Raw genomic sequence first — 27,831 nt, 5'->3', positions numbered from 1 at the left:
GTGCCAGTAAAGACCATACACAAACCTATTAAGAGCATATTTTATTCAAATCACAAGGCACTTCCAGTTATTTTTTGGGCATAGTCCTTAACATTGATGGGGCCAACAGATGCCTTTTCCCATCGTAGATCTGAGGAACAAATGATTAGTGAGAAGTAAAGCCATGAATGACAAGAATAAGTTATCAGAGTTAGTCCATACCCGTAAGCAGCCGATCATTTCCACTTCTGACGCTACAAGTGGAGTCACAGCAGCCGCACACCTGGTCAGAGTCATCTGCGGACACCCAACTGACAAGAAACACCCTCAGGTAAGTTGATGGCAACCAGTTTACCTGTACACCCATCTAGCAGGCAACATACCCATTAGCAGAGAATGAACAAGCTTTTTGCTCAGAACTTGGGGTTGCTGCAGCCGCCTTCAAAACACATGTGATGTACACCTGCAAAGACAGTTATTAGTACACCATGGTAGAAGATCTTACAAAGAGTTGACCTACTAACACATACCAGTCCACTGTCTGCTTGCTGGAACCTGAACGCCTCTAATTGAAACCGCAGCTTATCACCTTGAGTCCGAGGCATAAAGTGAGATGTGGAGCCTGTGAGCTTGGCATCAACCAGGCACCTGTAAACCAAACCCAGTTAGAAGACCTGCAACCCTTCTGGAAGCCTGTAGACGCAAGGTAGCGCCTCTTACCCATTATTCTCAATAAAGGAGTATCTGGGGACAGAAGCGACATCAGGGACTGCAGTAGCCACGCAGCTGTCCACAAACACACGGACGGGAACATGACTGTACAAACGCACTGATGCTTCAAGATTTATCACGTCACCCAGGAAGTACTGGTTAGAAGGTCGCTCAAACAGCCAGTCATCTGCAAAGAAAGGGTCTTAGCACAGGTTCACAAGCATGCGACAAATCTGTATGGGATACACCAACCAGTCATGAGCCTCAGGGAGAAGACAAAGATGTCCTCCGCAACCTTAGTTGAGGCATATGGGATCCAAGTGGGCAATAAGGCGTCGCTGCTCACATTATGTGCTCTGTAGGAGTTAAACAAGGGTGTCATCTCATGTCCATAAAGAGTGGGATCAGCAGATCCAGCGGGTCTCAAATCATTTAATCCTCACCTTGGATAATGACACTCGATACCAACCACTGCACTACGGCTCCTGACAATAGGAACACCATTAACTGCTTGTGGGGTGTAGAAAATATTGAACGAATAGACGAGCTCATCCCCAGTCACCTAAAAAGACAAGTTAATGGAATCAATCACGGATATTTTCTGTGAGTAACACCAAAATAAAATCTTACCATTGATGTGCTGCTACATCCATGCAGTTCAGACTCAAAGATGAGCACTTGAGCAGAAGGATCCTCTCCAGTTGCAGTGCAGCCTCCCAGTGTAAAAGCAGAGGACGACAGTGGGTGTCCAGTCCCAAAGAAGTCCTTCATCACTTCCACATATACTGAATTCTCTCCACACTGAGCAGCTACACTGTTGGCAGGGACAGGACGCGGCAACTCAAAAGGAACGGCGGGTGGCTGCGGTTCCTCTGGTAGACTTGGAAAGCTCCACGTCAGTTTTGCTACTGGACCCTGCAACAGCTCTTTTGATTGAACACCCATGAAATCCTGAGATTGCTTGCCAAAGTCAGTCCTGACTGGTGTCTGGAGAGGAAACTGAGCAGGGAATGTTTGTGGCGCAAACACAGGTTTACTGGAAACCACAGACATCCTGGAATCAGCCTGTTGAGAAGCTTGAGCTAATGCCCTAGGCCTAAAGATACTTGGACTGCGATTATGGGTTGCTCTTGCACTCCATTGTGCATCAGAAAATCCAAGCGCAAGAATCAACACCACTCCAACCTGCCAAAACCCCATTATTGCCAAGCTTGTTTCAACAACACTTTAGAGTGCTACCATCATTTTTTATACAGATGTAAATCAGCATGGCTCCACCTTTCTCATGACAGCATAATTTTTCTCTGCACCTGCCAATTTACTCAATCAATATGTCACAGGTGAAAATCATTCATTCGTCATTACTGAGGATAAAATGAAGTACCAAATAAGGGCAGGTTATTAGTAGTTAAACCAAGCGATTTATTATTTTAATCAAAATGACAAATTCATTCTTTGAAACATATACACAAAGTGTAGTCTTTTTTGGTCTTTCTTTTTTAAAATTCAGAAATATGGCCACTGACCGAATTCTACACTATAGGGTATCCAAAATAATAAACTTGAGTATGTTCATAGTCAGACTATACGTTCCTCCCTCAGATCAACAGCAGTCTTCACAAGCTGGGACTGAAATGGAGCAGTTTAGTTCAGAACAATGAAATATAATTGATTTTAAAATAGATTAACTTACACATTTCATCCCTTTTATAACTGTCATGATTAGGTTGATCAGAGAGTGGATAAATTGTAAACTTCATTCCTTCTTCAGCTACACTTTTATGCTGGTCAGCAACACAAGACAATAATCTGAATGGTCTACTAAACACATTTAATTAAAAACAATAACAGATACAAAGAAAAGAAACATAAAAGAAACATTAGTGTCCTACGCAGTTTACGTAGTAAATACAGAGCAGCATTTCTGTGTCAGAATGCCATCTGTATTGGCCGACTATGTTGACATGAGCACCGCGACACATGCGTATAGGACAGGGGTTTTCAAACTTTATGATGCCAAGGACCCCCTATATGACGAAACTATTATGAGGGACCCCTTCCTAAAATCAAATCCAAGTGTGACATTATAAATACAACATATTGTTTCCAACCATAAATTGGCTATACTCAGTGTTAAACCTGAAGAACAACATTTTTCAATGATGAATAATTTGTACAAGTTCCCAATACATGTATGTAAGCAGCTTACATACTGCATATGAATACTGCCTTACAACCCCAATGAGCGAGATAAAGGGGACTATTGTGAGAACAACTCACTAAAGATACAAAGCAAATGCATACAATTCTGGAAAGTTTATATATACGGTAAGAAATGAAACATTTAGAACGAAAACAGTTAGAATATTTGGTAGACTTTAACCATTTTTGCTTTGTCTTTTTATTCTCTCAAAATTTCTGGGGACCCCTTAGAACCTTCTGGAGGACCCCAGTTTGAAAACCCCTGGGTATGGAGACTGTAGGAGATGTAGGAGACTGATGCAGACGAGAAAAGATTGCTGAATAAAGTCATTATTTTTGTTTGTTTTTTTATGCACAAAAAGTATCCCCGTCGCTTCATAATATTAATGTTGAACCACTGGAGTGTCATGGAGTACTTTAACGATGTCTTTACTACCTTTCTGGGCCTTGAAAGTGGTTGATGCTGTGTGGGATCAGAGAGCTCATGGATTTCATCAAAAATATCTTAAATTGTGTTAAAAAGATGAATAAAAGTCTTATGGGTTTGGAACCACATGAGGGCAAAGAAATAATGACAAAATTTTTATTTTTGGATTTTTATCCTTTAAAGACACGTGAACCGGAAGTAGCAACTGAGTTTTCTTCAGTGCTGTGAGTGACGTGTTTCCAAGTGAAACTGAATATTGAATAGAGGACGGTGTTTTACTTCAGCACTCCTCCTCTCCATCTCTCGCTCATTGCAGACTGACGGCTGGACGAGAGTGGTTAATGATTTTTTAAAATGTATTATTATAATAACATCTAATACAGAATGACAACAATATTACATGCCAGGAAGCAGGACAATAATATACCTTTTAAAAAGGTTCATCGTTTTTACAGCAGTTTTTTTATGGAAAGAGTCAGAAATCAAACACGCATACAATTTTAACTCTTCCAGAAAAAGGTTAAATATTCAGCTGTCAAACTGACGTCATCGGAAAAGAAACGCCATTCCAGACCGGGAGTAACTTTACAGATTTGGATTAAATATTACAACAAAAAATGTTTCCCTGTGTGTTAACTTGCACGGATTAATTGTTTACCATTATGTGTGCTAACCGTGTGCGGATTTGTCAAAAACAAAATTAATTGAATCTGATTAGATCGGTAGCATCTCGCTCAAAAATGACCAAAGACTTTTGATATTTTTCCTATTTAAAACTCGACTCTTCTTTGAACGGTCTAATCAGATTCAGTGATTTATGCTAAGCTATGCTAAAAGTTCTACCGCCAGACTCAGAGATCAGCTGAATTGATTTAAAAAACAGTTAAACTTTGTTTAACTCTAGGGTAGATGGAAAATGAGCCAATTTATATTTTATTGTTTCTTTAAATGTTTGCCCAACCTGTTGGGTCCCGGGTAAAAAGGTATATTTTTTATGGTAGACATTGTAAAATGACTGTTATACCTATTTAAAACTTGACTCTTCTGTAGTAACATAATTTGAGCGAGATGCTAACGGTCTAATCAGATTCAATGATCAATGCTAAGCTATTCTAAAAGTTCTACCGCCAGATAGAGATCGGCTGAATTGATTTAAAAAAAAAAAAAAAACGGTAAAACTTTGTTTAGCTATAGGGGAGATGGAAAATTAGCCTGTTTACTCTTTTATTGTTGCTTAAAATGTTGCTTAAAATGTCTGGGTCCCAGGTGAAAAAGTAATTTTTATGGTAAACATTGTAACATGTTAAAACAACTCAGTTGCTTGGTTTGTCTATTTCCAACGCAACCTGGGTTGTTTTAATCCAGCATGTTTTAGCGTGTATGCGGTCAGAGAAATTCACTACAATATAATGTCCACTACAGCGGACAGAAGTCTATCCCTGGGTCTCGGGAGGATATTCGGACTTGAGAAGTGGGCTTGCAGACGCAGTGCGTTGAATGACCCAACCAGTGGGCACTTTTAAGGGCCTAAACACTGAAAACACACATCGTTGATATGATCGCTACGGCCAGTGAAGGTAAAACAGTCAGTTAAAGAGATGCTTATGCACTTGGCAGGGGGAAGAGACTGTTCGCTTCGCTTTCTCTGGGTGAACGATTGTCATCGGCCTTCCGCATTTTCCTGCAGCTCTGCGCAGTGACGTGTCGCGCTGACGGCGGGTCGCGCGCTCTGGAGAAGCTGCGGGCTGCAGCGCGTCTGTCTTTGGAGCTCCGCCCTCCCTGCGCACTCCGCGGCCCGCCCAGCGCCCGCTAACTCCCGATCCAGCCCTGCCCGAGTCTGGGGGAATCCGACGGCCTGCCTGCCCGGGGAAAATCTGGAGGCCGCCCCGCGCGTTGATCTATGGTAAGCGCGCCAGCACCGATTAATCGGACCGCGCTGGGTTTATCCCGCAAGCTCGTTGCACGCGCACGTCGGGTTTATCTACTGTTATTGCACGTTTTGTTGCATTATGTTGCTGGAGACGCGAGGCCTCGGATTGGCCGCCGGGCCCCGGGCCTTACACAGGCCGCACTCAGGCCTTCTTCACTGGGGGTGGGCTATTGTTTATAAATGTCCTGCATGCATGCACAGGCGCGCGATACTAAACGCCCCTTTGTTTTAAAGCAGAGCGCGAGCTCGCATACATGCATGCGTGGGAATTAAACGCGTGGTGTGTTATGGCTCAAAATGGCGGGGTTTTGTTTTCAGTGGAAGGGGGGAAATTATGGCCACAACAAGGCGCCATGTTTATGTCCGGTGTCGGAAAGCTTCACTGCCTTTATCCGCGCGCGGGGGGTGGGAAGCTTCGGCGCGCGCTGCTACACACATTCTTCTGAAATGCATGACGCTTCCAGTGTTTCCTTTCATGCATATGCGTCTTTATAATGCATTGCATCCTTTTATATAACACAACCCAATGCACATGCATTTATGTATGTTGTTGCATTAATTTCCAGTCACTCATCTTGTCGCAGTCATTTGCAAATATTAACGTCCGTCATTAATATGCTCATAATTATTAGTCTGCCTGTCTCTGTATGCATGCATGTCTGGCTGTCTATACACATCATATATTTCAAACCCATTACATGTTTACAATATGACTAGTTCTTGAAGCCTGTCACATTGTTATGACCCCCCAGTTCAGAAAGCAAAGGCTATACTGGCTTCATTCTGTATGAGAGATTCATTCTGTTATACATTATGATTTAACTCGTTTCTTCATGTGCAAATATAACTGGTCGTTTTCATTTTTGTAATAAATGTCTCTATGTGTTTGTTGTGTTAGTTGTGCCGTGGCCAATGAAGAATAAAGACGATGGATGAGGAGGTGACAAGGCTTGCTCTCCGCTCCCAAGAGCCGAAGATTATACTGCATGGCTCAGGTAATAAACAAACCATGACTCCGTCTGCCCTTTCTGGTGTTCATCATTCTTGAGATCATTTGATTGGACATCATATTTTTGATCACAAGAGAAAGAGTGTAAAGTTTACATTTTTATGTGAACTTTTAGTATACTAGCATATCGATGGCATATGTGAATTCGATGGCATGAATAATCATTTAACATAAGACAAATATATACTGTAGATAAACAATTATAAATATACATTTTTGTGTGTAATTTCTATATCATATATGTAATGATGAATAATTATTATTATTTTTGAAATTATGAAACACTAAAAATAGAGTAAAATATCAAACATATTTATTAAATCTATTATAATGTTGTTTATTGTTATTACAATAATTTATACTTTGTTTTTGTTGTTTAATGTTTTTATTACTATCTAAAAGCAGATATAAAATGGTGTATATATACACACACACACATACTTGTTTTGCATTTTTATGTACTGTGTATATATATATATATATTATATATTTAATATTTCTTGTTATTATTTTTACAATAATGTATGTTATGTTGTAATTGTCATCTAAATGTATATTATGAATATACATGTATATGTATGAAATATGTATGTAATATTTAATGAATAATGCAAATTATTATTAAAATTAAAAATACATATTACATTCCACGACACAGTAAAAACCTTTTGAAATAGTGTCAAATCATTTCTATATATTACGTGTTTTATATATTTCTAGGTATTTTATATATAATTTATACATATGATATACATACTAATAATAATAGTAATAATAATAAACATTTATTTGTATAGCACTTTTCATACATGAAATGCAACTCAAAGTGCTTCTCAAGCATAAAACTAATAATAGGAATACAAATTCATACAAAGAAGAACAGACAAGTGCAAAATGTAAAATAAAATAATTTGCAATATATCAACTCAATATCAATAAAGAAACCTATACATGTGTGTAATAATAATAATAATAATAATAATAATATTTTTAATTAATAGTACAATAATGCATTGTCATTTTATTGTCATCTAATGTATATATATATATATATATATATATATATATATATATATATATATATATATATATATATATATATATATATATAATTTTTTTTACTCTGGTGTCATTTAAACATTTCAATTGGTCATTATGAATTACGTTTAGTGATCAAACTTCTTAGACCAGCCTTTCTCAAAGTGGGGTGCCCCCTGACTGTGCAAGGGGTGCCGCCAAAAAATTACGTAGGCTAAAAAATAAATGTAAAAAAATCTGAAATTTCATATATAAAATATATTTGAATTCACATAAATACATTCTTCTTATTTTTAAACATATGAGCAGATTAATAAAATTGTAAATTAATTTTAGATAAATATATATATAAAATTAACCATAAAAATCCGTCTCACATCAGTAACTGTCATGACGTCCCTACCGCGGTCGCGTGACTGTGCAGTTGGATACAATGTTTTATAATTTAACCGCGAAAATACATTTGATTTTACAAAGAGCAAGAAACAAGCAACAGCAGCATGGATAGTTTTTAAAAAAGAAAAGCCCCACAAGAACCGGACAGTTTTTACTGTGAAATGGAGTATTATGCTCTGTTCATACTGTCCTGTCTAAAAAAACATTGCATTTAAATTTGGGTTATGCAGTTTTTAAATTACATTTTAAACTGGGGTGCCTTGAAATTTTATGCACTTTTGAGAGGTGCCCTGACTGAAAAAAGTTTGAGAAAGGCTGTCTTAGACTATGTCATCAGTACGTTTGGCAGGCACTGAGTGAGTGTGTGTGTGTGTGTGTGTGTGTGTGTGTGTGTGTGGCAGATGAGGGAGGCGCTGGAGAGGAGGAATATGTGGTGGAGCTGCAGGAGACGGTGCTGGTCTCTGAAGTGGAGGGGGAGGGGGCGTCCGTGCAGGGCTTCTCCTCCGATGAGCTCGTCATCCAGGACGCAGTGGAGGACGTGGTTGCCGAGTATGTACACTGCGATGACGACGAGGGTGTTGCCGTGGAGACCTGTGTGATGTCACTGGAGGGTGAGGAGGAAGAGGAGGATGGTGTTGCCATGGCAGAGATGACAGAAGATGTTTTGGTGGCGGAGGGGAGGGAGCAGGACGGGCTGGACCCTGGACACGATTCGGACAGCTGTGGAGACTACCTGATGATCTCCTGTAATTCATTCATTCATTCTGTTGCTTAATCACTTCATTCACTCACTTAGTAGCCAGGTTATTTATCGTTATTCATTTATTTAATCAGTTTTTTGGTCATTCATTCATTTATTCTTTAATTTTTTTTGTCTAATTCATTTATTTTATTGATTAACTAGTTGTTCCGCTCATTTGTTCATTCACTCGCTAAGTTGCCAGGTTATTTATTGTTATTCATTTATTTAATCAGCTTTTTGTTCAATCATTTGTTCATTTTTTTGTTTTAATTAATTTATTTTATTGGTTAACTAGTTATTCCGCTCATTTTATTTCATTCACTCGCTTATTTGCTAGTTGCCAGGTTATTTATCGTTCTTTTATTTTATCAGTTTTTTTTGTTAATTTATTGATTTCTAATGCATTTATTTTTAACTTAACTAGGTTAACTAATTCATTCACTCATTTGTTCATTCATTCTCTTAGTTGCTAGTTTATTTATCATTATTCATTTATTTAATAATTTTTTGTTCATTCATTCATTTATTCGTAATTTTTTTTTGTCTAATTCGTTTATTTTATTGGTTAACTAGTTATACTGCTCATTTGTTCATTCACTTAGTTGGCAGTTTATTTGTTGTTGTTCATTTATTCAATCATTCTTGTTTTTTTGTTAATTTTTTTCTAATTAATTTATTTTATTGATTAACTAGGTAATTCACTTATTTGTTCGTTCACTCTCTTAGTTGCTAGATAATATGTTGGTCATTTATTCAATCAGTTTATTTATTTATTTATTCATTTATTCAGTTCACTAGTTCATTCATTCGTCTAATTCATTTCTTCTATTGGTTAATTTGCTTGGCTGAGAGTTTATTAATTCATACATTTTTCTGATCAGATTTTTTTTCTGGACAAACCTTCATACAACGAATGGTCCGTTCGTAATGTTGGTCTTTCTTCCTCCCTGTAGTGGACGACGCTGGTAAGATGGTGTCTGGAGATGGAGAGGAGGTGACTGTAGAAGGAGCGATAGATGACCATGAGGTGGAGAAAGATGAGGACGGACAGGAAGTCATTAAAGTTTACATCTTTAAAGCAGACTCGGGAGAGGACGACCTTGGTGAGTCAAGTGTCTACAAGAGATTGAGCCAGTGTTATTTTTCTATTATTTATATACTATTATAGTATTGTCTAATATGTTTTGTTTTTATTTTTTTAAAACCATTTTAAAAAGTGTTTGTAATATTGTGTTTTTGTTTTTTATTAGTTTTTGTTTTTATATTTCCATTTAGCATTCATTTTTAAGTACTTCATTGTCACACCACCTTTATTTATAAAGAGCTTTATACAACAGAGATGGTTTCAACGCAGTTTTACAGAGATAGCAGGAGAATGATTTAATAATGCTAACAGAGCTCATTTCGGCTGTACAGCAGCTCTAAAAGCAAACGGTGTCATTGTTCAGCTGAAGTCAGTTCAGTGTTGATTTAATTCCGTTGTAAAGATCTTACATTTTTAAATTAGATTATTTAATCTATAAAGCAGGCATGCCATCGTCCAGCTCAGTTCGGTTCTCATCCAACAGTGCCCGTACAGGCGGATCGATAATATTGTTGAATATTATGTGTCCTTGACATGTGCCGATTGTCGATAATGCGATTTATCACGATAATGAATATGCACGATATTGTTATCGTGGGCACTTTAAAATATCATAAATAATAATTTATTAACATTTTATATTTTTTTTATAATGCACTCAAGAATACTTTGCCCATCAACCGTATAAATGCTCAACACCGATATATTCTGTCAAAGGGAAGCGCTCAGATATAAACAAGCCCAACGTGCGTTTGCACATGACTGAACCGGTGAAGGAGACGCGCTGCTGAAGTGCCGCTCAGTGACAGCAGAGGGCGCTGATGAACTGCAGAATGCAGCCGGTTACCCCGGAAACCCCGCAAACAAACAAAAAAACGCGTGTAGTTTTTAAAACAGCCATTCGTTTTTGTAATCTCAATGTTGTTCATCACAGCACCAAATACTTAATACTTAACGACTTAATAGGCTATTTATTTTCAAACTTAAACATTTTTATGTTTTAATCTGGACTACAACATGCCCTGATGATTAGAACTGTTCTGATTATTTGTTATCGTTCAGTAAAACTTTGAGACATCCGACTTCATTATTACCAAACTGACAATGAAAAATACTTATAAAGAACTAATCATTCTAAGTAATGTTAATTTCTTAGTTACTGTTTAATAACATTACAATCAAAATCAAAATAACTTTTTAATGGACCTAAGATAAAACTAACAATGATCAGTATTTCTTAACCAACATTACCAAAAACATTATACTTTCTGTACCAAATGTAGCTATTGCTCAATCTTAGTAAATGCATTAAATAATGAGACCTTATTTGTTAGCCTACCTGTTGTTCTTTATAGCCTAATTCTTTTGCACTTTAATCTGTTTGAAAATTTTACTTTTACAGCTCTGAAAAAAATCAAGAGACCACATAACATTGATTTCTCATTGTTTCTCAATGTTAAGTGGTCTCTTAATTTTTTTTCCAGAGCTGTATATATTTTTGGTGCATTATTGTATTTAAACATTCAGTTATTTTTGTTATTACAAAAATGGTTCTTAAAGCTGTTATGCTATGGCAACACTTTTTTTTGCAACTTATTTCAATATCGTGATAACTTCAGCAATTAATCGCAACATGAAAAATTGATATCGGCACATGCCTAATGTGTCCCCAACTAAGCAAGCGAGGGGTGAGGCAAGGAACCCAAACGCCATCAGGAGACAGAATGGAAAAAAATGTGCCGATATCAATTTTTCATGTCGCGATTAATTGCGACGTTTTTATCACGATATACGATATTATCACGATATTGAAATAAGTTGCAAAAAAAAAGTGTTGCCATAGCATAACAGCTTTAAGAACTATTTGTAATGACAAAAATAACTGAATGTTTAAATACAATAATGCACCAAAAATATATACAGCTCTGGAAAAAAATTAAGAGAAATCAAGGTTAAGTGGTCTCTTAATTTTTTCCATAGCTGTAAAAGTACAATTTTCAAACAGATTAAAGTGCAAAAGAATTAGGCTATAAAGAACAACAGGTAACAAATTAATATAAGGTCTCATTATTTAATGCATTAACTAAGATTGAGCAAGAGCTACATTTGTTACAGAAAGTATAATGTTTTTGGTAATGTTAGTTAAGAAATACTGATCATTGTTAGTTTTATCTTAGGTCCATTAAAAAAGTTATTTTGTTATTAAACAGTAACTAAGAAATTAGCAATACTTAGAATAATTAATTCTTTATAAGTATTTTTCATTGTCAGTTTAGTAATAATAAATTAACATAAATGTCGTATGTCTTTTGGACAAATAATCCAAAAAATTCTAATTATTAGGGCATGTTGTAGTCCAGATTAAAACATAATGTTTAAGTCTGAAAATAAATAGCCTATTAAGTCGTTAAGTATTAAGTATTTGGTGCTGTGATGAACAACATTGAGATTACAAAAACGAACGGCTGTTTTAAAAACTCCTTCACTAGCGCGGATGCTTTTGTTTGCTGGTTTCCGGGGGAACCGCTGTATTCTGCCGTTCCATCAGCGCCCTCTGCTGTCATTGAGCGGCGCTTCAGCAGCGCGTCTCCTTCACCCGTTCAGTCATGTGCAAACGCACGTTGGGCTTGTTTATATTTGAGCGCGTGTTTCCCTTTGACGCAGAATAGCGGTGTTGAGCATTTATACGGTTGATGGGCAAAGTATTCTTGAGTGCATTATAATTTTTTTAATAATTGTTAATAAATTATTATTTACGATATTTTAAAGTGCCCACGATAACAATATCGTGCATATTCATTATCGTGATATATCGCATTACCGAAAATTGGCACGTCTACTTGGGAGACACCAGGCTCAGTCTCCTCTGGCCAACAAACGAACTTGGTGTGATTATGATTCAGGCTGCATCACAAGTTAGAAATCAGATCGGGATCGGTAGCTTTCAAATTTCATCCAGTTCCTTTTGCTTGAAGATCGGATTTATCATGGCAGTATATAATATCATGGCAGGAGATAAAGCTGGTCATAGGTCTGTTTTTTGCTGAGGATCTGTGCAGACGGCTGTTGTGTCGACGAGGCCTTAACTGTCTAGTTGACAGGATCTCTGCTGACATTCAGGGCTGCTTTGTGGTCTAGATGCAGGTCCACCATCTGATGTGGATACGGACTGGATACGACTGACTATGGTAACCTCAGGATAAACAGAGAGACTAATACTAGCCTAGAGGCCTTTATTACAATGTAGCAAGTACTGTAGGTGTTGTGGGATGTGTTCTCGGTTCCATTGACCTAATATATGCTGCCTAACAATCCTTTAATGGAGATGATATGATTATAGAAATGTGATTTATGTGTATGCTAGGTTAAAGAGATGTGTTTAGTCTAGATTTAAACTGACAGAGTGTGTCTGCTTCTTAAACAATGCTAAGAAGACTATTCCAGAGTTTAGGAGCTAAATAGGAAAATGATCGACCGCCTGCAGTTGATTTAGATATTCTAGGTATTATCAACTGGCCAGAGTTTTGAGACCACAATAGACGTGATGGAGTATAATGCGTTAAGAGCTCGCTTAAGTACTCAATCAATCAATCAATCAACTTATATAGCGCTTTTACAATGACGATTGTTTCAAAGCAGCTTCACAGTGTTAAACAGGACAATATTGCAACAAAATTGGATTTGGCTGTACAGTTGTTCTGGATAAAACAGTGATGTTATCAGCTTATTTTAATTTATCATATAGCGACAATGTTGGCAGATCAGTATTATAGTTTATAGAATTAAATAAGACATAATTAATTAAAGTGCTGGGGAGCTAAACCATTTAGTGCTTTGTAAGCAGTTAGCAAGATTTTAAAATGTATTTGTTGTTTAATAGGGAGCCAGTGCAGTGTTGACAGAACCGGTCTAATAAGATCATACCTCCTGGTTCTAGTAAGAACTCGAGCTGCTGCGTTTTGGACTAGCTGGAGTTTGTTTATTAAGCGAGCATTACAATAATCTAACCTTGAGCTCATGAACACATTAACTAACTATTCTGAATTTGTCATTAAGAGCATATGTCGTAATTTAGATATATTTTTCAGATGGGAAAATGTGGTTTTACAGATGCTAGAAACGTGACTCAAAGTATTATCAGTGTAACAGTAAAAACAAACGCCCTGCTTCCTAATGATATCTCCCAAGGGTAGCATGTACAGAATAAAATGCAATGATCCTATCACTGACCCTTGCGGTACTCCATACTGAACTTGTGATCTGTGTGACATCTCTTAATTTACTGCTACAAACTGATAACAGTCAGATAAGTATGATTTGAGCCATACCTATGCAATTCCACTAATGCAAACATAATTTTTGAGTCTATTCAAAAGAATGTTGTGGTCGATTGCACCAAATGCATCATGATCGGATGATAAGAGTAAATCATTTGTAACTCTGATGAGAGCAGTCTCAGTACTATGAGACGGTCTAAATCCTGGCTGGAAATCCTTGCAAATACCATTTCTTTCTGTAAAGGAACATAGTTGTGAGAATACTGCCTTTTCTAATATTTTTGACAGAAAGGGGAAATTCGAGTTAAACCTGTTATTACCTAGTTCTCTAGGATCAGGTTGCATTTTTTTTAAACAAGATGTTTAATAACAGCCATTTTAAGTTTTTGGTACGTGTCTAATGATGCATGAATAATATTAAGAAAAGGATCTATGACCTCTGGAAGCATCTCTTTCTCTTTTTGTAGCTTAGTCTGTATAGGGTCAGCTGTACATGTTGTTGGTTTTGATGATTTAGTTTATTTAAACGATTATTCCGCTTCTATAACAAAGAATGAATGGAATTGTTCCTCGGGGCGTCTATAACACAATGTCTGCTGTAATACGGTTGCATGGGTTTAATTTTCCCTTTAATGGTTATAATAGTATCTATCTTGCAAGTAAATAAATTCATAAAAGCATTGCTGTGCTGTTGGGAAATGTCCTAATCAAGATTTAGCAGTTTTTTCTGTATGCAGTAAACCTGTCCTTCCACGAAATGCGAAAAAACCTCTAGTTTTCTTTTCTTCCAGCTGTGATCCAGTTCTTCTAAGCTATCTAGTATGCTGAGGAAATTAAACTGATCAGGAAGATTATTTATAAAGCAATCTTTAGTGGTAGAAGCGATCGAGTGGTAGAGTTCTACCATATTTGTAACAGGAGGTTTGCTTTGCAGCCTTGGCTAAATGAAGTATACATGAGACTAGATAATGATCTGAGATGTCATCGCTCTGCTGCAGAATTTCAATGGCATTATCATTGATTCCATGTGACATTATAAGATCTAAAGTATGATTATGGCGATGAGTGGGTTCTTACATGTGTTGCCTAATGCCAATAAAGTTTAGAATGTGTTTCAATGCAAATCCCAATGTGTCTTTTTCATTATCTACATGGATATTCAAATCACCAACTATTAGTACTTTATCTGCAGCCAGTACTAACTCTGATAGAAAATCAGCAAACTCTTTGATAAAGTCTTTATGGTGCCCTGATGGCCTTTATACAGTAGCCAGCACATTGTATTAGCATTATCATTAAAGGTGCACTATGTAGTATTTTTGCAGTAAAATATCAAAAAACCACTTGGCTAGTGTTATATATTTTGTTCAGTTGAGTATCTACAATATCCCAGATGTTTCCAACTATTTGTAAATTGTGAGAAAATAGCTATTTTAACTAAGGACTGGGACGTTTCAGCATAGCGTTTGAGGGAGTCGCCTGTCAATCGCGTCATATCTGCACTACCCTCGTTTTCGGGTTTTGCTTGGCAGGAGCGCTTTACTCTTAGCAGTGTGAACAAGTGAATGCACAGAGTAACGTCATAACATCATTTTAAACACACTTAAATGTATCTAATATGATAAACAGAGCTGCTTTACCTCATAATCATAACCGGAAGAGCGGATCAGTGCAGGCGCCCGGCGAATGTGTCCCGTCCCGTCATAATAAAAGTCCCGGTGCTCGTGAGGCGGGTATTTGTGTAACAATCGCTCCAGCGACCGTGCTCAGGTCCACAACACTCGGTCCTGCTCTGCTTCACACTACAGTAACGTTAATAACCGCATCCATGAACGTGATTTCTGCCCGAGTCCTATTTTCCACCGGCTGTGAGGTGAAGATCACATGTCCCAAGATGCTGCGCTCACAATTGGCGTCATCAAATGACGTATTTGTTTTGAATAGGCGCCCCCCAGTGGACGGAAAGTTGCATAGTGCACCTTTAACTAGCTAAAACACAAAAAAATACATTAATTGAAATGTCAACAAAAACCCCCCGTAAAAATTATTAATTTAATTTAAGAATTTCATCTGATATTTGTATTTTATTTGTTTTCTGCTTTTCTTCAATTAAGGAAAATGATTATTAATATTTTTATTTTAACATACATTGTTGGTTTTGGCCCGTTGATGAAACCAATTCAATAAGAAGCAGCAGAGGTGATGTTTTTCAGAGAGGTCAGAGTTTCTTCTATGATGTGCAACAGAAATGAAAACTGAGTGCAGATTCACTTTTCTGACAGATATTCTGGGTCTTCCTCAGTGATCTCAGTATCACTTGTGATTCAATTATGATATCATGATGCATCATGATCGTGAAATTGTTTTTTTTTTAATTGTGAGGAAGTTGTTTTTTCGCCCAGACATTTTATATTTTTAAAAAAAATCTAAGCTGTGTTCGAATCCGGCCTCTATACCCTGATTGATTCACTATTCCCTACATTAATCCACTAATATAGTCCGCTTGAGTGAGTGGATGAAGGGCTTCTGCTTTTGCATAGTTTGCGCTTGCTGTTTAATAATTATCTGAAACTTGGCAAACTGGCAGCTACAGTATTAAAAATATTTATCTTAAACTCTTTCATGGAAACCAGTAATGTATAAACCCAAATTAAACAATTTAATAAATTAAAAAATCATTTATAATATTGGACATGTTTGAAAACTGGATGGATGATTCATCTGCGGGCGCCATCTTCTGACAAGGTGCGGGAATTCATTCTACGCATTATGGGCTTTCTCTAGCTATTGAGTGTACATTAGTTGTACACTATTTATTGCGGTGCATTTTGGGATTCAATGAGTGCACTTAACGTCCACTATGCTTTCGGACACCGCTACAAATGGCTGTCCCTTCAAATAGTGTCCTATTTAACAGGTGTAGGGGGTGATTTCGGACACAGCAATATAGACATCCAAAAAATATACATCTGAAATATCAAAAAGGCCTTTTTTTTGTTCTGTCATTTTAATAACACTAGATAGCGGACTGATGGTCTGATGTTTTATTTGTATGTAGGCGAGACCGTGGACCTGGGTGAGAATGAGGCAGTCGCTCTGGCTGAGCCTGTGGTTCGGCCGCTGAGAGAGAAGATGGTCTACATGTCTGTGGGAGACGGTCATCATACACAGACTGATGGTGAGCAACTCTGACATTGCATCTTTTACATTTGAAGTATTCAGTAGGACTGGGAGGTGTGACTATGTACCATGCAACCGTAGAAGTCTGGCATCAGGTTTAACTTTAGCACAACACAAAGTTTTGTTTATGGTTGTTGAGAAAAATCACAACTTATCATATTACTATAACATTTAGGGTTCACTATGTAATATTTTTTCAGTAAAATATCCAAAAACCACTGGCCTGTTATATATTTTGTTCAGTTGAGTACTAACAATATGCCAAATGTTTCCAACTATTTTTAAATCGTGAGAAAATTGCTATTTTAACCAACGAACCGGGACGTCTGAGGGAGTTGCCTGTCAATTGCGTAAGTTCTGCGTTGCTCTCTGTTTGTTTTTTTACTCTCCCTGCAGTGTGAACAAGTGTCACAGCAGCCGATCATTTCAAACACACTCAGATGTGTCTAATATGATAAACAGAGCTGCATTACTGAGATTCTAAACTCAAACTTGGTGTCCTCAAACTACCTTTGTGTAGGCATAGACTCCTGTTTTGAATAGGTGACCTCTAGCGGACGGGAAAGTTACATAGTGCACATTTAATCTGACATATTTACAACAGCATTAGTGTGGCTCTTTTAATATTGATCTCAAGTGTTTCATAACTAACACTTAAAATTTTTTAAAAACATTTGTTAATTGAAATAAAGTTAACTTGTTTTTTTATTTCAGTTAGTTTTCTGGGCAATAATTAATTATTTCATTTTGTTGAAGTACTAAAAATAATAACTAATAAACATTAAAAACAACACAATTATTAAAAATGTAACCAAAAAAAAAAACCTACTTTTTTTTTCTAATACTATACTAATATATTACTTAAACTATAATAACACTGGCTTTTAAACTGGAATCATCTAATCTTTTGTGTCTTATCAATATGAATATGAACAATGTTTCTTTCACTTGATTATCCAAAAATAGGCATTCATACATCCATACATGCATACAATTATTTAAAAAGCTATTTAATTGGATTGAATGTATAATATTTCGAGTAATTTTTTGTTTTCCAGCGTAAATAACTATTGTGATTTACGCTTTTAATGTGATGTAAAGTTATTCACTGCAAAACATGCATTTCTTACTTAGTATTTTTGTTTTATTTTAAGTCCAAATATCAAAAAAATCTTACATTTAAGAAGCATTTACTAGACATGTAAAAATTGTCTTGCTTTGGGGAAAAAATTACTCAATTCAGCTTAAAATAAGCAAAATAATCTGCTAATGGGTTAAGCTAAATAATCTTGAGTGCAAGAAGTGCTGCACAGGGTGTAAAGTCTCGGTGCTCTGGTTATGTGGGAAAATTAAGTCTAAAAGCAAAAGTAGTCCAAGGCACTCGATGGGTGTATTGAGAAAGTTAAAAAGCGTTTATTTGTTCATGGCTTAAGCAATTAAAAATTGGTGACAGGTTCACCTACGCGTTGCGGCTTTACATGCCTCGGTCAGGGTGTGTGTAACAAACATCTCAAGCTCATTTCTAAACAACCATTAATTGATCTAATTACAGAAACCTGGTCATTCTGTGTGTGTGAGAGAGAGAGAAAAATAAAAAAAGGAGAAAAAAGGGGCAGAAAAAATAAATAAATAAATAATAATAATAAAAAAATTAAAAATAATAAGAATAAAAATAAAATAAAATAAAATAAATAAATAAATTAACAATAAATAAAAAAAGAGGAAAAAAAATTATATATATTCCACAATGAGATTAAGTGATACAGCAATACATCAATCAAGTAATTCATACTATTAAATTCAACATACTTCAAAAGCGTTCAATAATTCATGATGAAACGTAGTAATAATTATTATTTATTTATTTATTTATTTATTTATTTATTTATTTATTTATTTTTCTCACACACACACAGAATGACCAGGTGTCTGTAATTAGATCAATTAATGGTTGTTTAGAAATGAGCTTGAGAGGTTTGTTACACACACCCTGACGAAGGCATGTAAAGCCGCAACGCGTAGGTGAACCTGTCACCAATTTTTAATTGCTTAAGCCATGAACAAATAAAGGCTTTTTAACTTTCTCAATACACCCATCGAGTGCCTTGGACTACTTTTGCTTTTAATCTTGTTTTCTATTTGTATTAAGATTGTTTTTCTTACCCCATTGGCCGATTTAATTTAGCTTAATTTTTAATTATTTTCCCGCAAAACAAGACAAAAAAACACTTGCTTGTCTAGTAAATGCTGCTTTTTACAATATATATATATTTTTAGTTGTTTGGACAAGAAAAAAATACTAAATAAGAAGAGCATTTTTTGCAGTGTAGTTAAGCCGCCTGCCTCCCTACGTAACATGTTTGCTTGCTATTGGCTGCAAAAGCTGAAGTAGCCTCTTAGTTTCTGCTCAAAGCGCTTTGTTCTTTCTGTGCTGCAAATTTCAAATTATGTAACTTCCTGGGAACATGTCGAACCAGCACCATTACCATGGTAGACACAAAAATGGGTTATTACTGTCCCAAACGTACTCCTGTTTGGTACAAAGATAAAAAATGCAATGACATTTTAAAGATGAAACTGTGATTTGACGGATTAAATTAGCATGTAACATGCTACTTATGTGGATGATTATTGCATTTTAGACAGAGTTGTTGAACAGATGAGTGTGTTTGTTTAGTTCTGTCTGTCTGAGCATGGTTTTGTTGTGTTTTAATTTGCAGGAGGGTCGAAGCTCTCGGATGAGGTGTATATGGAGGTGGTGGTTGGAGGCGAGGAGCCTGTTCCTCATGATAGGCCGTATGATGGCACTGCCTTGAGCAAGGACTTCATGCCTGTTGCGTGGGCAGCTGCATACGGTCAGGACGCTCGAATCACTTCCTCATTTCACTGACATCTCAAACCCAAAACATGCAGTATAACAGGAACTTAAATAAACCAGTGTCTGCTGACTACAAACAGCACACTGCATGCACACAGCAATTATGAAATGTAGGGCAGGGTGCTGACTCAAATTTCATGATTTGTTTTGCTCTCAATTTGGTTCATGTTTTGATATATATCAGGTACAGTCATGGGCGTCGGAACCATTGTGTGTGTGTGGGACAAGACCCACCCACTTTTTACGACCCGTGATATTGGACTCACTCACTTTTATCGTCTCTAATTCAGCACATGTCTGTTGTTTACCTACCCCTGACCGAGAAACACTTGTTAGACGCTTTATTTACACTTTACTAATATTTTCTCAGTTTTTTATTGAAAATAAATGCTGATATGTAATGGGAAAAGGAAGGAGAGCGAGTGTGGCAAAATGTAGATTCGAACTTCAAATCGATTTGCGTCAACTTGATGACATATCTTACCCCTACACTATAGCCACGGTAAATAACTGTGATTTCCGTTATTTTGTCTGGCTCAATCAATCATTTAGTAAACGGCGGTATATTTGTATTTAATGTATATATGGCATCTAACGTTACTTCAGTAAAAAAAATTCTGAGAGAGAGGACCCACCCACTTTTTATTTGCTTCTGACGCCCATGGGTATAGTCGTGTCAATTTTTCTCTAGAGAAGAAAATATCAGCTTATGATTTATTGTTTCTACTTCACTTTTATATAAACAAAGCACATTTCCTGGCATGACAGATTTATTTAAACATACATTAAATGAAGAAAACATTAAACGGGTTAAGTGTCATCCCACTAAGAAGTATATTTTTGATTTATTGGATGCAGTTTAAATTAATACAAGACAAATAATGTGTCAATTTTTTTCAACAACCTTATTTCAAGAGACAAAAATGAGACAATAACTAAATAAAAACCAGTTTTGGATGACAAAAACTGATAAAAATATTTTGTAATTTCCGTCAGCGAATAAAAACGAGAAAAACGTGTTAGAGACGATTATGGAGAGATCCATTCAGAACTGATGTCCTGTGTAACAGATGAGCTCAATACACGGCCCTTCAGAGCGACAGCGCTTCAGGGCGGCTCAATCAATGAACATTTATAAACAATAGCACACATTTATGCCAGGTAATTGTTTATGAACTAATGCTGATGAATAATGACACTGTTTACTTTATGATGTTTATATAGTAATATGATTTAGACGGTGAAACAATGCATATTTGATCTCCCTCATCTGAACTTGAATGAGCAGCTGCAACTGCATTAGAGGCGCAGAGATTTCAAAATAAGAGTTGCGGCGTATTTCGAGCTTGTTTTATAATTAAAAGTCTCGCATTATATATATATATATATATAAATATATATATATATATATATATATATATATATATATATATATATATATATATATATATATATATATATATATATATATATATATATATATATATTATGTCACATAACACAATTATGTCAGTGTGAGTTTTGACATGTATTAAAGTAACAGTCTGTTATGTAATGTGTAAATGCTCAATTAATGCATTACAATTGAACTAAACTCATTAGATTTTAGTCGACTAAATTCTGATGATAAAACTAGACTAAAACTAAAAACTAGGGGTGGCACAGTTCACAAAATCCACGGTTCGTTTCGTATCACGGTTTTAGGGTCACGGATTTCGTTTCTGTTGTTTTTTCTTTTACTTCAGCATATATATACAGCATATATATAGGAAGATATATAGTTTAATTTTCCATCTGGCTGTATCGTGCTTATGCTGTCCAACACATTGGCGTAACATTTTTCATGTTAATCATGTCAATTTTAATCAGAACAATGCACTGTCTTTAATTCAGCGTGAGCAGCTTTTTGCCCAAGCGTCAAAGGCCTTTTTAAACTAATAAAACTAGAAGCTTATCTTAACTTTAATGTTACATTTATCATGTGAACTATGCTTATATACAACATGTTATATGCATGTGTGTTTGGGACAGAGGGGAACACGGTTGCATTTGCAGCAGATATATGCTGCCCGTTACAAATCAAAGCACGAGAATGACAGTTGCCGGAGGAGAACACCGCAAAAGGTGACTGAATGGATGATATTCGTCTGTATTTGCAATACACGACAGGGTTCCCGCGGGTCTTAAAAAGCCTTAAAAGCATTGAATTTATTATTTTGGAAATAATACCTTAAAAAGACTTGGAAAAAGTCTTGAATTTTAATGTCTGGGTCTTAAAAATTGTGCTGTTTGTAAATTCTCCGTATTGTATTTTTCCTCAAAAGTTTAACTTTTTTTTCCCGCACACGCTCCGAACCAAGACAGACAAGAATGTTCGTTTTTTTTTCATGTACCGTGCCACCCCTACTAAAAACAATTCAGGTACTTGACTAAAATATGACAACTAAATGGCATTTTAGTCAAAAGACTATGACTAAAACTAAATCCGAATTTGCTGTCAATCTGCTTCTAATCATAAATAATTTTTGAACGCGCTCATGTTTCTATCATAATCAGGTGCGGACGAGGGCTGTGAGAACCGCAACGGTGCGGCGAGCGCGTTACTGCACATTGACGAGTCGGATGCACTGGACAAACTCAACCGGCAACACGGCAAGAACAAGAGACGCGCTGAACCCCGACAGGTCCAAACAGGTATCAGCACACTCACCTGCCACTGACGCATCCGTCTTAGGGTTTGTACAATTGCTTTATAAAGTGCTTCGCTTTTGTTGTTGTTGTTATGATTTAGGGCTGTCAAATTAAAAATTCAAATTTTTATATTGTCGTCGAATTTAAAATAAAAATGTGCGTCAGATGTCATGATAATGTAAGTTATTATTGTGTTTTAATGTTTTTGTTTGCCTGTCCAGTTGAACCCACTAGATGCGGCGCTGCTGTGTTCGTTCAAAACACTGCAGAAATAGAGACGGCGAGAAGCTCTTGATTGCGTCAAAACCACAAACGTAACCAAGCCGTTCGCACAGAGCACTTTTTCTGAGCCGCTTTTCCATTGTTTTCTGTGTAAACAAGCGCTAGATGGACATATTTGACCATTGCACTTGCGTCCCGCACAAGAGAGAAGACTTTAAAAAAAAACATGTTTTGAGACTTCAGTGCTAGACTTTTGTATTAAACGATGCATAAATACATTATGCTCTTTTGTTCATAAATATTTAGGCAATTTACGAAATTATATTGGATTCATGAATGTTAGTTTTTAAAAAAAAATATTTTGCTTATTGCGCCCTCTTGTGGCCTCATGGGACAAGCCAAAAGCTTTATTTCCCATAACTGAAATTATGCCTGTAATTCAAATTTATTTCAAATATTAGTATTTTTAGTTTTTTAGACATTTTGACTGCCCCAACATGATATGAACAGAATTAAATAAATTTAAATGTTTACTTAAAATTCACGAAGCAAAAAACAGTACTCTATACATTGATAAGATTATCAGAAAGAAACTGGAATGACACATTTATCAGATGGTGCCTATAATGTGTATATATATTACACACACACACACACTCAAATGTATATGATTATTGCCGTTCTGATATGATTATTAGTGTTATCAACCATTAACTGTCCGTTTTCCCCCCATTTAACAGTTGTGTTTTAGCTCTCTAAGTCAAGTCCAGGTCCAAAATCTTCCTGCGGTGTTGTCAATAGTAAATAATATTCATAAATAAATTCATAAATATTTTGTGTGGATGCAGCAAAAATCTAACAGTGTGTCAAATCCATCAATAGCTGAAATGTCTTGCAGTGTGATGCACTGAAACGCTTAACATTTTTTATTATACATTGAGTTTTGTTGAGGTTAAGTTAGAGATTACATGGGATGTTTATACTTTTATTACTATTGCGCTGCGGGACCCTTTATAATAGTGAAATCATAATTAGGGTGAAAACCTAAAATAAATTTTACCAGTCACAGCAAAAATATGCAGTTTGCCTCTCTAAAAATATATGAACTTTTGCCAGGATGTTCCTGTCATTTTCTGAATAACATAAAAATATTAACGACAACATTTAGTATAAATTAAATTGATATTTTATTTAAAATATATTATTTTGTCTGGTTTGCCATCATTGACTTGTATGTTTGTTTTATTTAGTGTTATTTTACTACAATTAAAAAAAAATATATATTTTTATATGTGGTTTTGCCATTTGTATTAGTTTTTGTTTTTAACGCGTTTTAATTCAGTTTTTATTTATTTCCATTTTTCAGTTAGTTCCTCAACTCTAATGCATTTTAGATTTTTTTTTTCATTTAAAATATATATATTTTATTTCATATTTATTTCAGTTAACATAAATGCTTATAATAGTTTTAGTTCTATCTGCATTAGATCGCCTATTGGCTACAAAACAGATTGTCCTTCATCCTCTCACTGTCCTCTCACATCTCTCGTTTCTCCCCAGCGATCATCATCGGCCCGTTCGGACAGCCTCTGACCGTCTACCCCTGCATGCTGTGCGGTAAGAAGTTCAAATCCCGCGGCTTCCTGAAGCGACACACCCGCAATCACCACCAGGACGTGTTGAGTCGCAAAAAGTACCAGTGCACGGACTGCGACTTCACCACTAACAAAAAAGCCAGTCTGCACAACCACATGGAGGTCCACGCGCTCAGCAACAAAGCGCCGTTTGAATGCGAGACCTGCGGTAAGGAGTTCCACCAGCAGGCGGCGCTGTTCTCGCACCGCCTCCAGCATCACCACCGCGAACAGAAATCACCCACGGCCATCGCATCGCCACTTCCTCCAGCCGCCGCGTCCAAGACGCACAAATGCAAGTTTTGCGATTATGAGACTGCCGAGCAAGGGCTGCTCAATCGCCACCTGCTGGCCGTGCACAGTAAGAGCTTTCCGCACATCTGCGTTGAATGCGGCAAGGGTTTCCGCCACCCGTCGGAGCTAAAGAAACACATGCGCACACACACTGGTGAGAAGCCGTACTCGTGCATGTACTGCGATTACAAATCGGCTGACTCGTCCAACCTGAAGACGCACGTGAAAACGAAGCACAGCCGCGAGTTACCGTTTCGCTGCGAGCGTTGCGGCCAAACCTTCGCCGAGGAGGAGGAGCTTACGCAACACGCGCTTACGCACGAGGACGCTCGTGGACACCAATGCAGCCACTGCGACCATCGCAGCTCCAACTCCAGCGACCTGAAACGCCACGTTATTTCCGTGCACACTAAAGACTACCCGCACAAGTGCGCTATCTGCGGGAAAGGCTTCCACCGGCCATCCGAGCTTAAGAAACACTCCGCATCGCACAAAGCCAAGAAACTGCACCAATGCCGCCATTGCAACTTCAAGATCGCCGACCCGTTCGTACTCAGCCGCCACATCTTGTCCGTTCACACGAAGGAGCAACAGCAACCGACTCCGCCCACTTCGGAGTCACCTCCGCCACCACAAGCCCCACCCACAGAAAAGATCGCCCCCAAGAGGACTATAGGGGCGGCGCAGTTAGCAGCGCCCACTGTAAAGAAAGCCAGTGGCGCTAAGGGTCCGCGGGAAAGGCGGGTGTATCAGTGTCAGTATTGCGACTACAGCACGGGAGACGCGTCCGGCTTCAAAAGACACGTTATTTCCATCCATACTAAAGACTATCCTCACCGCTGTCAGTACTGCTCGAAGGGCTTCCGGAGGCCTTCGGAGAAAAACCAGCACATTATGAGACACCACAAAGACATGGTGCCGGCAGAATGAGCACCTCCTCTGCCTCCGCTTGCTTCCATAAAGACACTAAACAACCATTGATTCGAATCGAAATCTCTCATGTTAGCAAACTCTCACAAAGACCTCTCGTGCATAGCGGCGCGTGTGTGTGTGTGTGTGTGTTGTGTCAGTATGCGAGGGTGTGCATATGAACATGCTTTATGCTTAAAGATCACATGGTCTGCAGTCTTAAAGGAACAGTTCACCCTAAGATGTAAGGGGTCGTCATTCACTCGCCCTCATGATGTTTAATACATGCATGACTTACTTTCTACCAAGGAACGTATTTTTTTTTTTTAATTATTATTAAATTTTTTCAATTATAAAATTCCTTCCCTGCCAGCGTTTTTTTTTTTTTTTAAAGTTGACCGCACCAGCATTTTTGATAATTTTCACTTAACTTTCAAAGCCGTCAGAATATTTTGTTGAATATCTGAACATGTATCTAAACACTCTTTTTATTTTTTAATAACACTTTAATGTGGGTATGATTACAAAAATGCTACATTTTAAGCAAAAAGCTGAGAAAAATCATATTTTTTGTCCATTTAGAATGATGAACAAAACACAGATGGAGTAGATTGAGACCCCATAGCTTCCTATATCTTGTCCTGGATTTTCGTTCAGTAACATTAGGCAGTTTTGATTTATATGCTGTTTAATGTTGATGATCTCGTTATTTTACATATGCATATGATTACATATGCTATCGCTGGTTTCTGCTTCTTCTTCACCTGTGTTTTGATCAGTAATGTTTCAGAAGATGTGTTCAGAAGAAGTTAAAAAGAGAATATCCACGTTCTTTTTCATTTTATAAATGTATTATTATTATATTGTTTTAATATTTCATTTAGTACATTATTATAATTCTCTTTATAATAGTGTATTATATTAATATGAAACATTTATCATAAATGCTCTAAAAAGCACCATAAAAGTAGTATGACTTGCGCACTATATGCAGTCGTGATGAATGTTTTATTTAATTTAAGGTGTTATACACTGAAATGTTCCTCTCTCATGTAGAAAATAATACCACATATGACATGAGGGGTGAGTAAATAATGATATTTTTTTGTTTTGGGTGGACTATTCCTTTAACTTCAGGCGTTTTATGTTTGGTTTTGTACCTTAACAGATGAAACTTATATGTACATCCTGCCTTTGGGATCGGGTGCGTATTCCTGAAGCATTTTTGAGTGACTGAAATCCTCAGAGTGCATTAACTCTCTGAAATGCTTTGTGAATATAGGACCATGTGATGGATATCTCACTCAGTCTTGCACTTTACTAGCATGTCGGTCTGCTCGAGAGCAGTCAGGCGACACCAGGAAATGTTTAAATGTTGGAAAGTTACCAGGCTGTTTTCCATAGGCACTAAAAAACACAGTCTTAATTTGCAATGTTAGTGTATCAGGACAGGGTAATGGGGAATGTCTGGTCTCTCAAAACTCAAATGATTGCAGAAAGCATTTATCATAATTGATCTGTCGAAAGCGTATACAACATCTGTATATGTTTGAAGGGAATGGTTCACCCTGAAAGTGAAACTAACTCATCACATTCCTGTCATTGTTCACTTAAGCTGCTGTTTTCATTAAAAAACACCATAATAGTAGTTCATATGAACGGCCATATGACAAGTCAGTATTTGCTCGTAAAATCCAGGCTTTCATGTGAATTAAAGGGATAGTTCATCCAAAAATGATAATTCTGTTACCATTTACTTACTCCCAAGAAAGAAATGCATACAGGTTTGTAGATAACAGAATTCATTTTTTTTGTGAACCATCCCTTTAACGTTGTCTCTGTTTCAGAAGACTTGGAATATACAATATTGGTCAAAAGTTTTTTCTTTTTCTAAATCTTTCTATTTTTTTTTAACTATAATTTTGAATTAAATGTTTTTTTATTTGATCAAAAATACAGAAAAATTAATATTGTGAATATTATTACAATTAAAAATAATGTTTTTCTATTTTAATATATTCAAATAGAAAACCATTATTTTTAATAGTAAATATATTTCACAATATTACTGATGTTTCTGTATTTTGGTCAAATAAATGCAGACTTGATGAGCAGAAGAGAATTATTTCAAAAACATTAAAAAAAATAGTATTTCCACACTTTTGACCGGTAATGTATATAACATAAGTCATACTATTTTTATGGTGCTTTATGGAGGTTTTCAGTAT

At 36.6% G+C, this 27,831-nt stretch overlaps 2 protein-coding genes across 3 annotated transcripts; one reads left to right on the top strand and one right to left on the bottom strand.

The window, feature by feature from the left end:
- Positions 1-26: 26 nt before the first annotated feature.
- LOC137072099 (zona pellucida sperm-binding protein 3-like) lies at positions 27-1,926 on the bottom strand. The gene is made up of 8 exons (XM_067440315.1): positions 1,321-1,926; positions 1,134-1,252; positions 943-1,046; positions 700-877; positions 510-627; positions 363-442; positions 202-290; positions 27-130 (listed from the first exon to the last, which is right to left on the bottom strand). Exons 1-8 carry the CDS (start codon positions 1,888-1,890, stop codon positions 51-53), a joined length of 1,338 nt encoding a protein of 445 aa, XP_067296416.1. The 5' UTR covers positions 1,891-1,926; the 3' UTR covers positions 27-50.
- A 2,841-nt stretch (positions 1,927-4,767) lies between these two features.
- On the top strand, positions 4,768-25,925 carry LOC137071564 (zinc finger Y-chromosomal protein 1). Of its 2 annotated transcripts, XM_067439674.1 has the most exons (9): positions 4,768-4,896; positions 5,007-5,222; positions 6,148-6,244; positions 8,094-8,438; positions 9,388-9,537; positions 16,854-16,973; positions 19,696-19,830; positions 22,410-22,547; positions 24,327-25,925. In XM_067439674.1, exons 3-9 carry the CDS (start codon positions 6,178-6,180, stop codon positions 25,622-25,624), a joined length of 2,253 nt encoding a protein of 750 aa, XP_067295775.1. In that variant the 5' UTR covers positions 4,768-4,896; positions 5,007-5,222; positions 6,148-6,177; the 3' UTR covers positions 25,625-25,925. The 2 variants fall into 2 exon arrangements, with proteins under 2 accessions (XP_067295775.1, XP_067295774.1); XM_067439673.1 differs by having other exon boundaries at positions 4,788-5,222.
- Positions 25,926-27,831: the final 1,906 nt, after the last annotated feature.

Source organism: Pseudorasbora parva, chromosome 3, assembly GCF_024679245.1.
Source record: "Pseudorasbora parva isolate DD20220531a chromosome 3, ASM2467924v1, whole genome shotgun sequence".
NCBI classification, from domain to species: Eukaryota; Metazoa; Chordata; class Actinopteri; order Cypriniformes; family Gobionidae; genus Pseudorasbora; species Pseudorasbora parva.
Note: the sequence above shows the minus strand (reverse complement) of the source record. Positions and strands in the feature narration are given on the sequence as shown.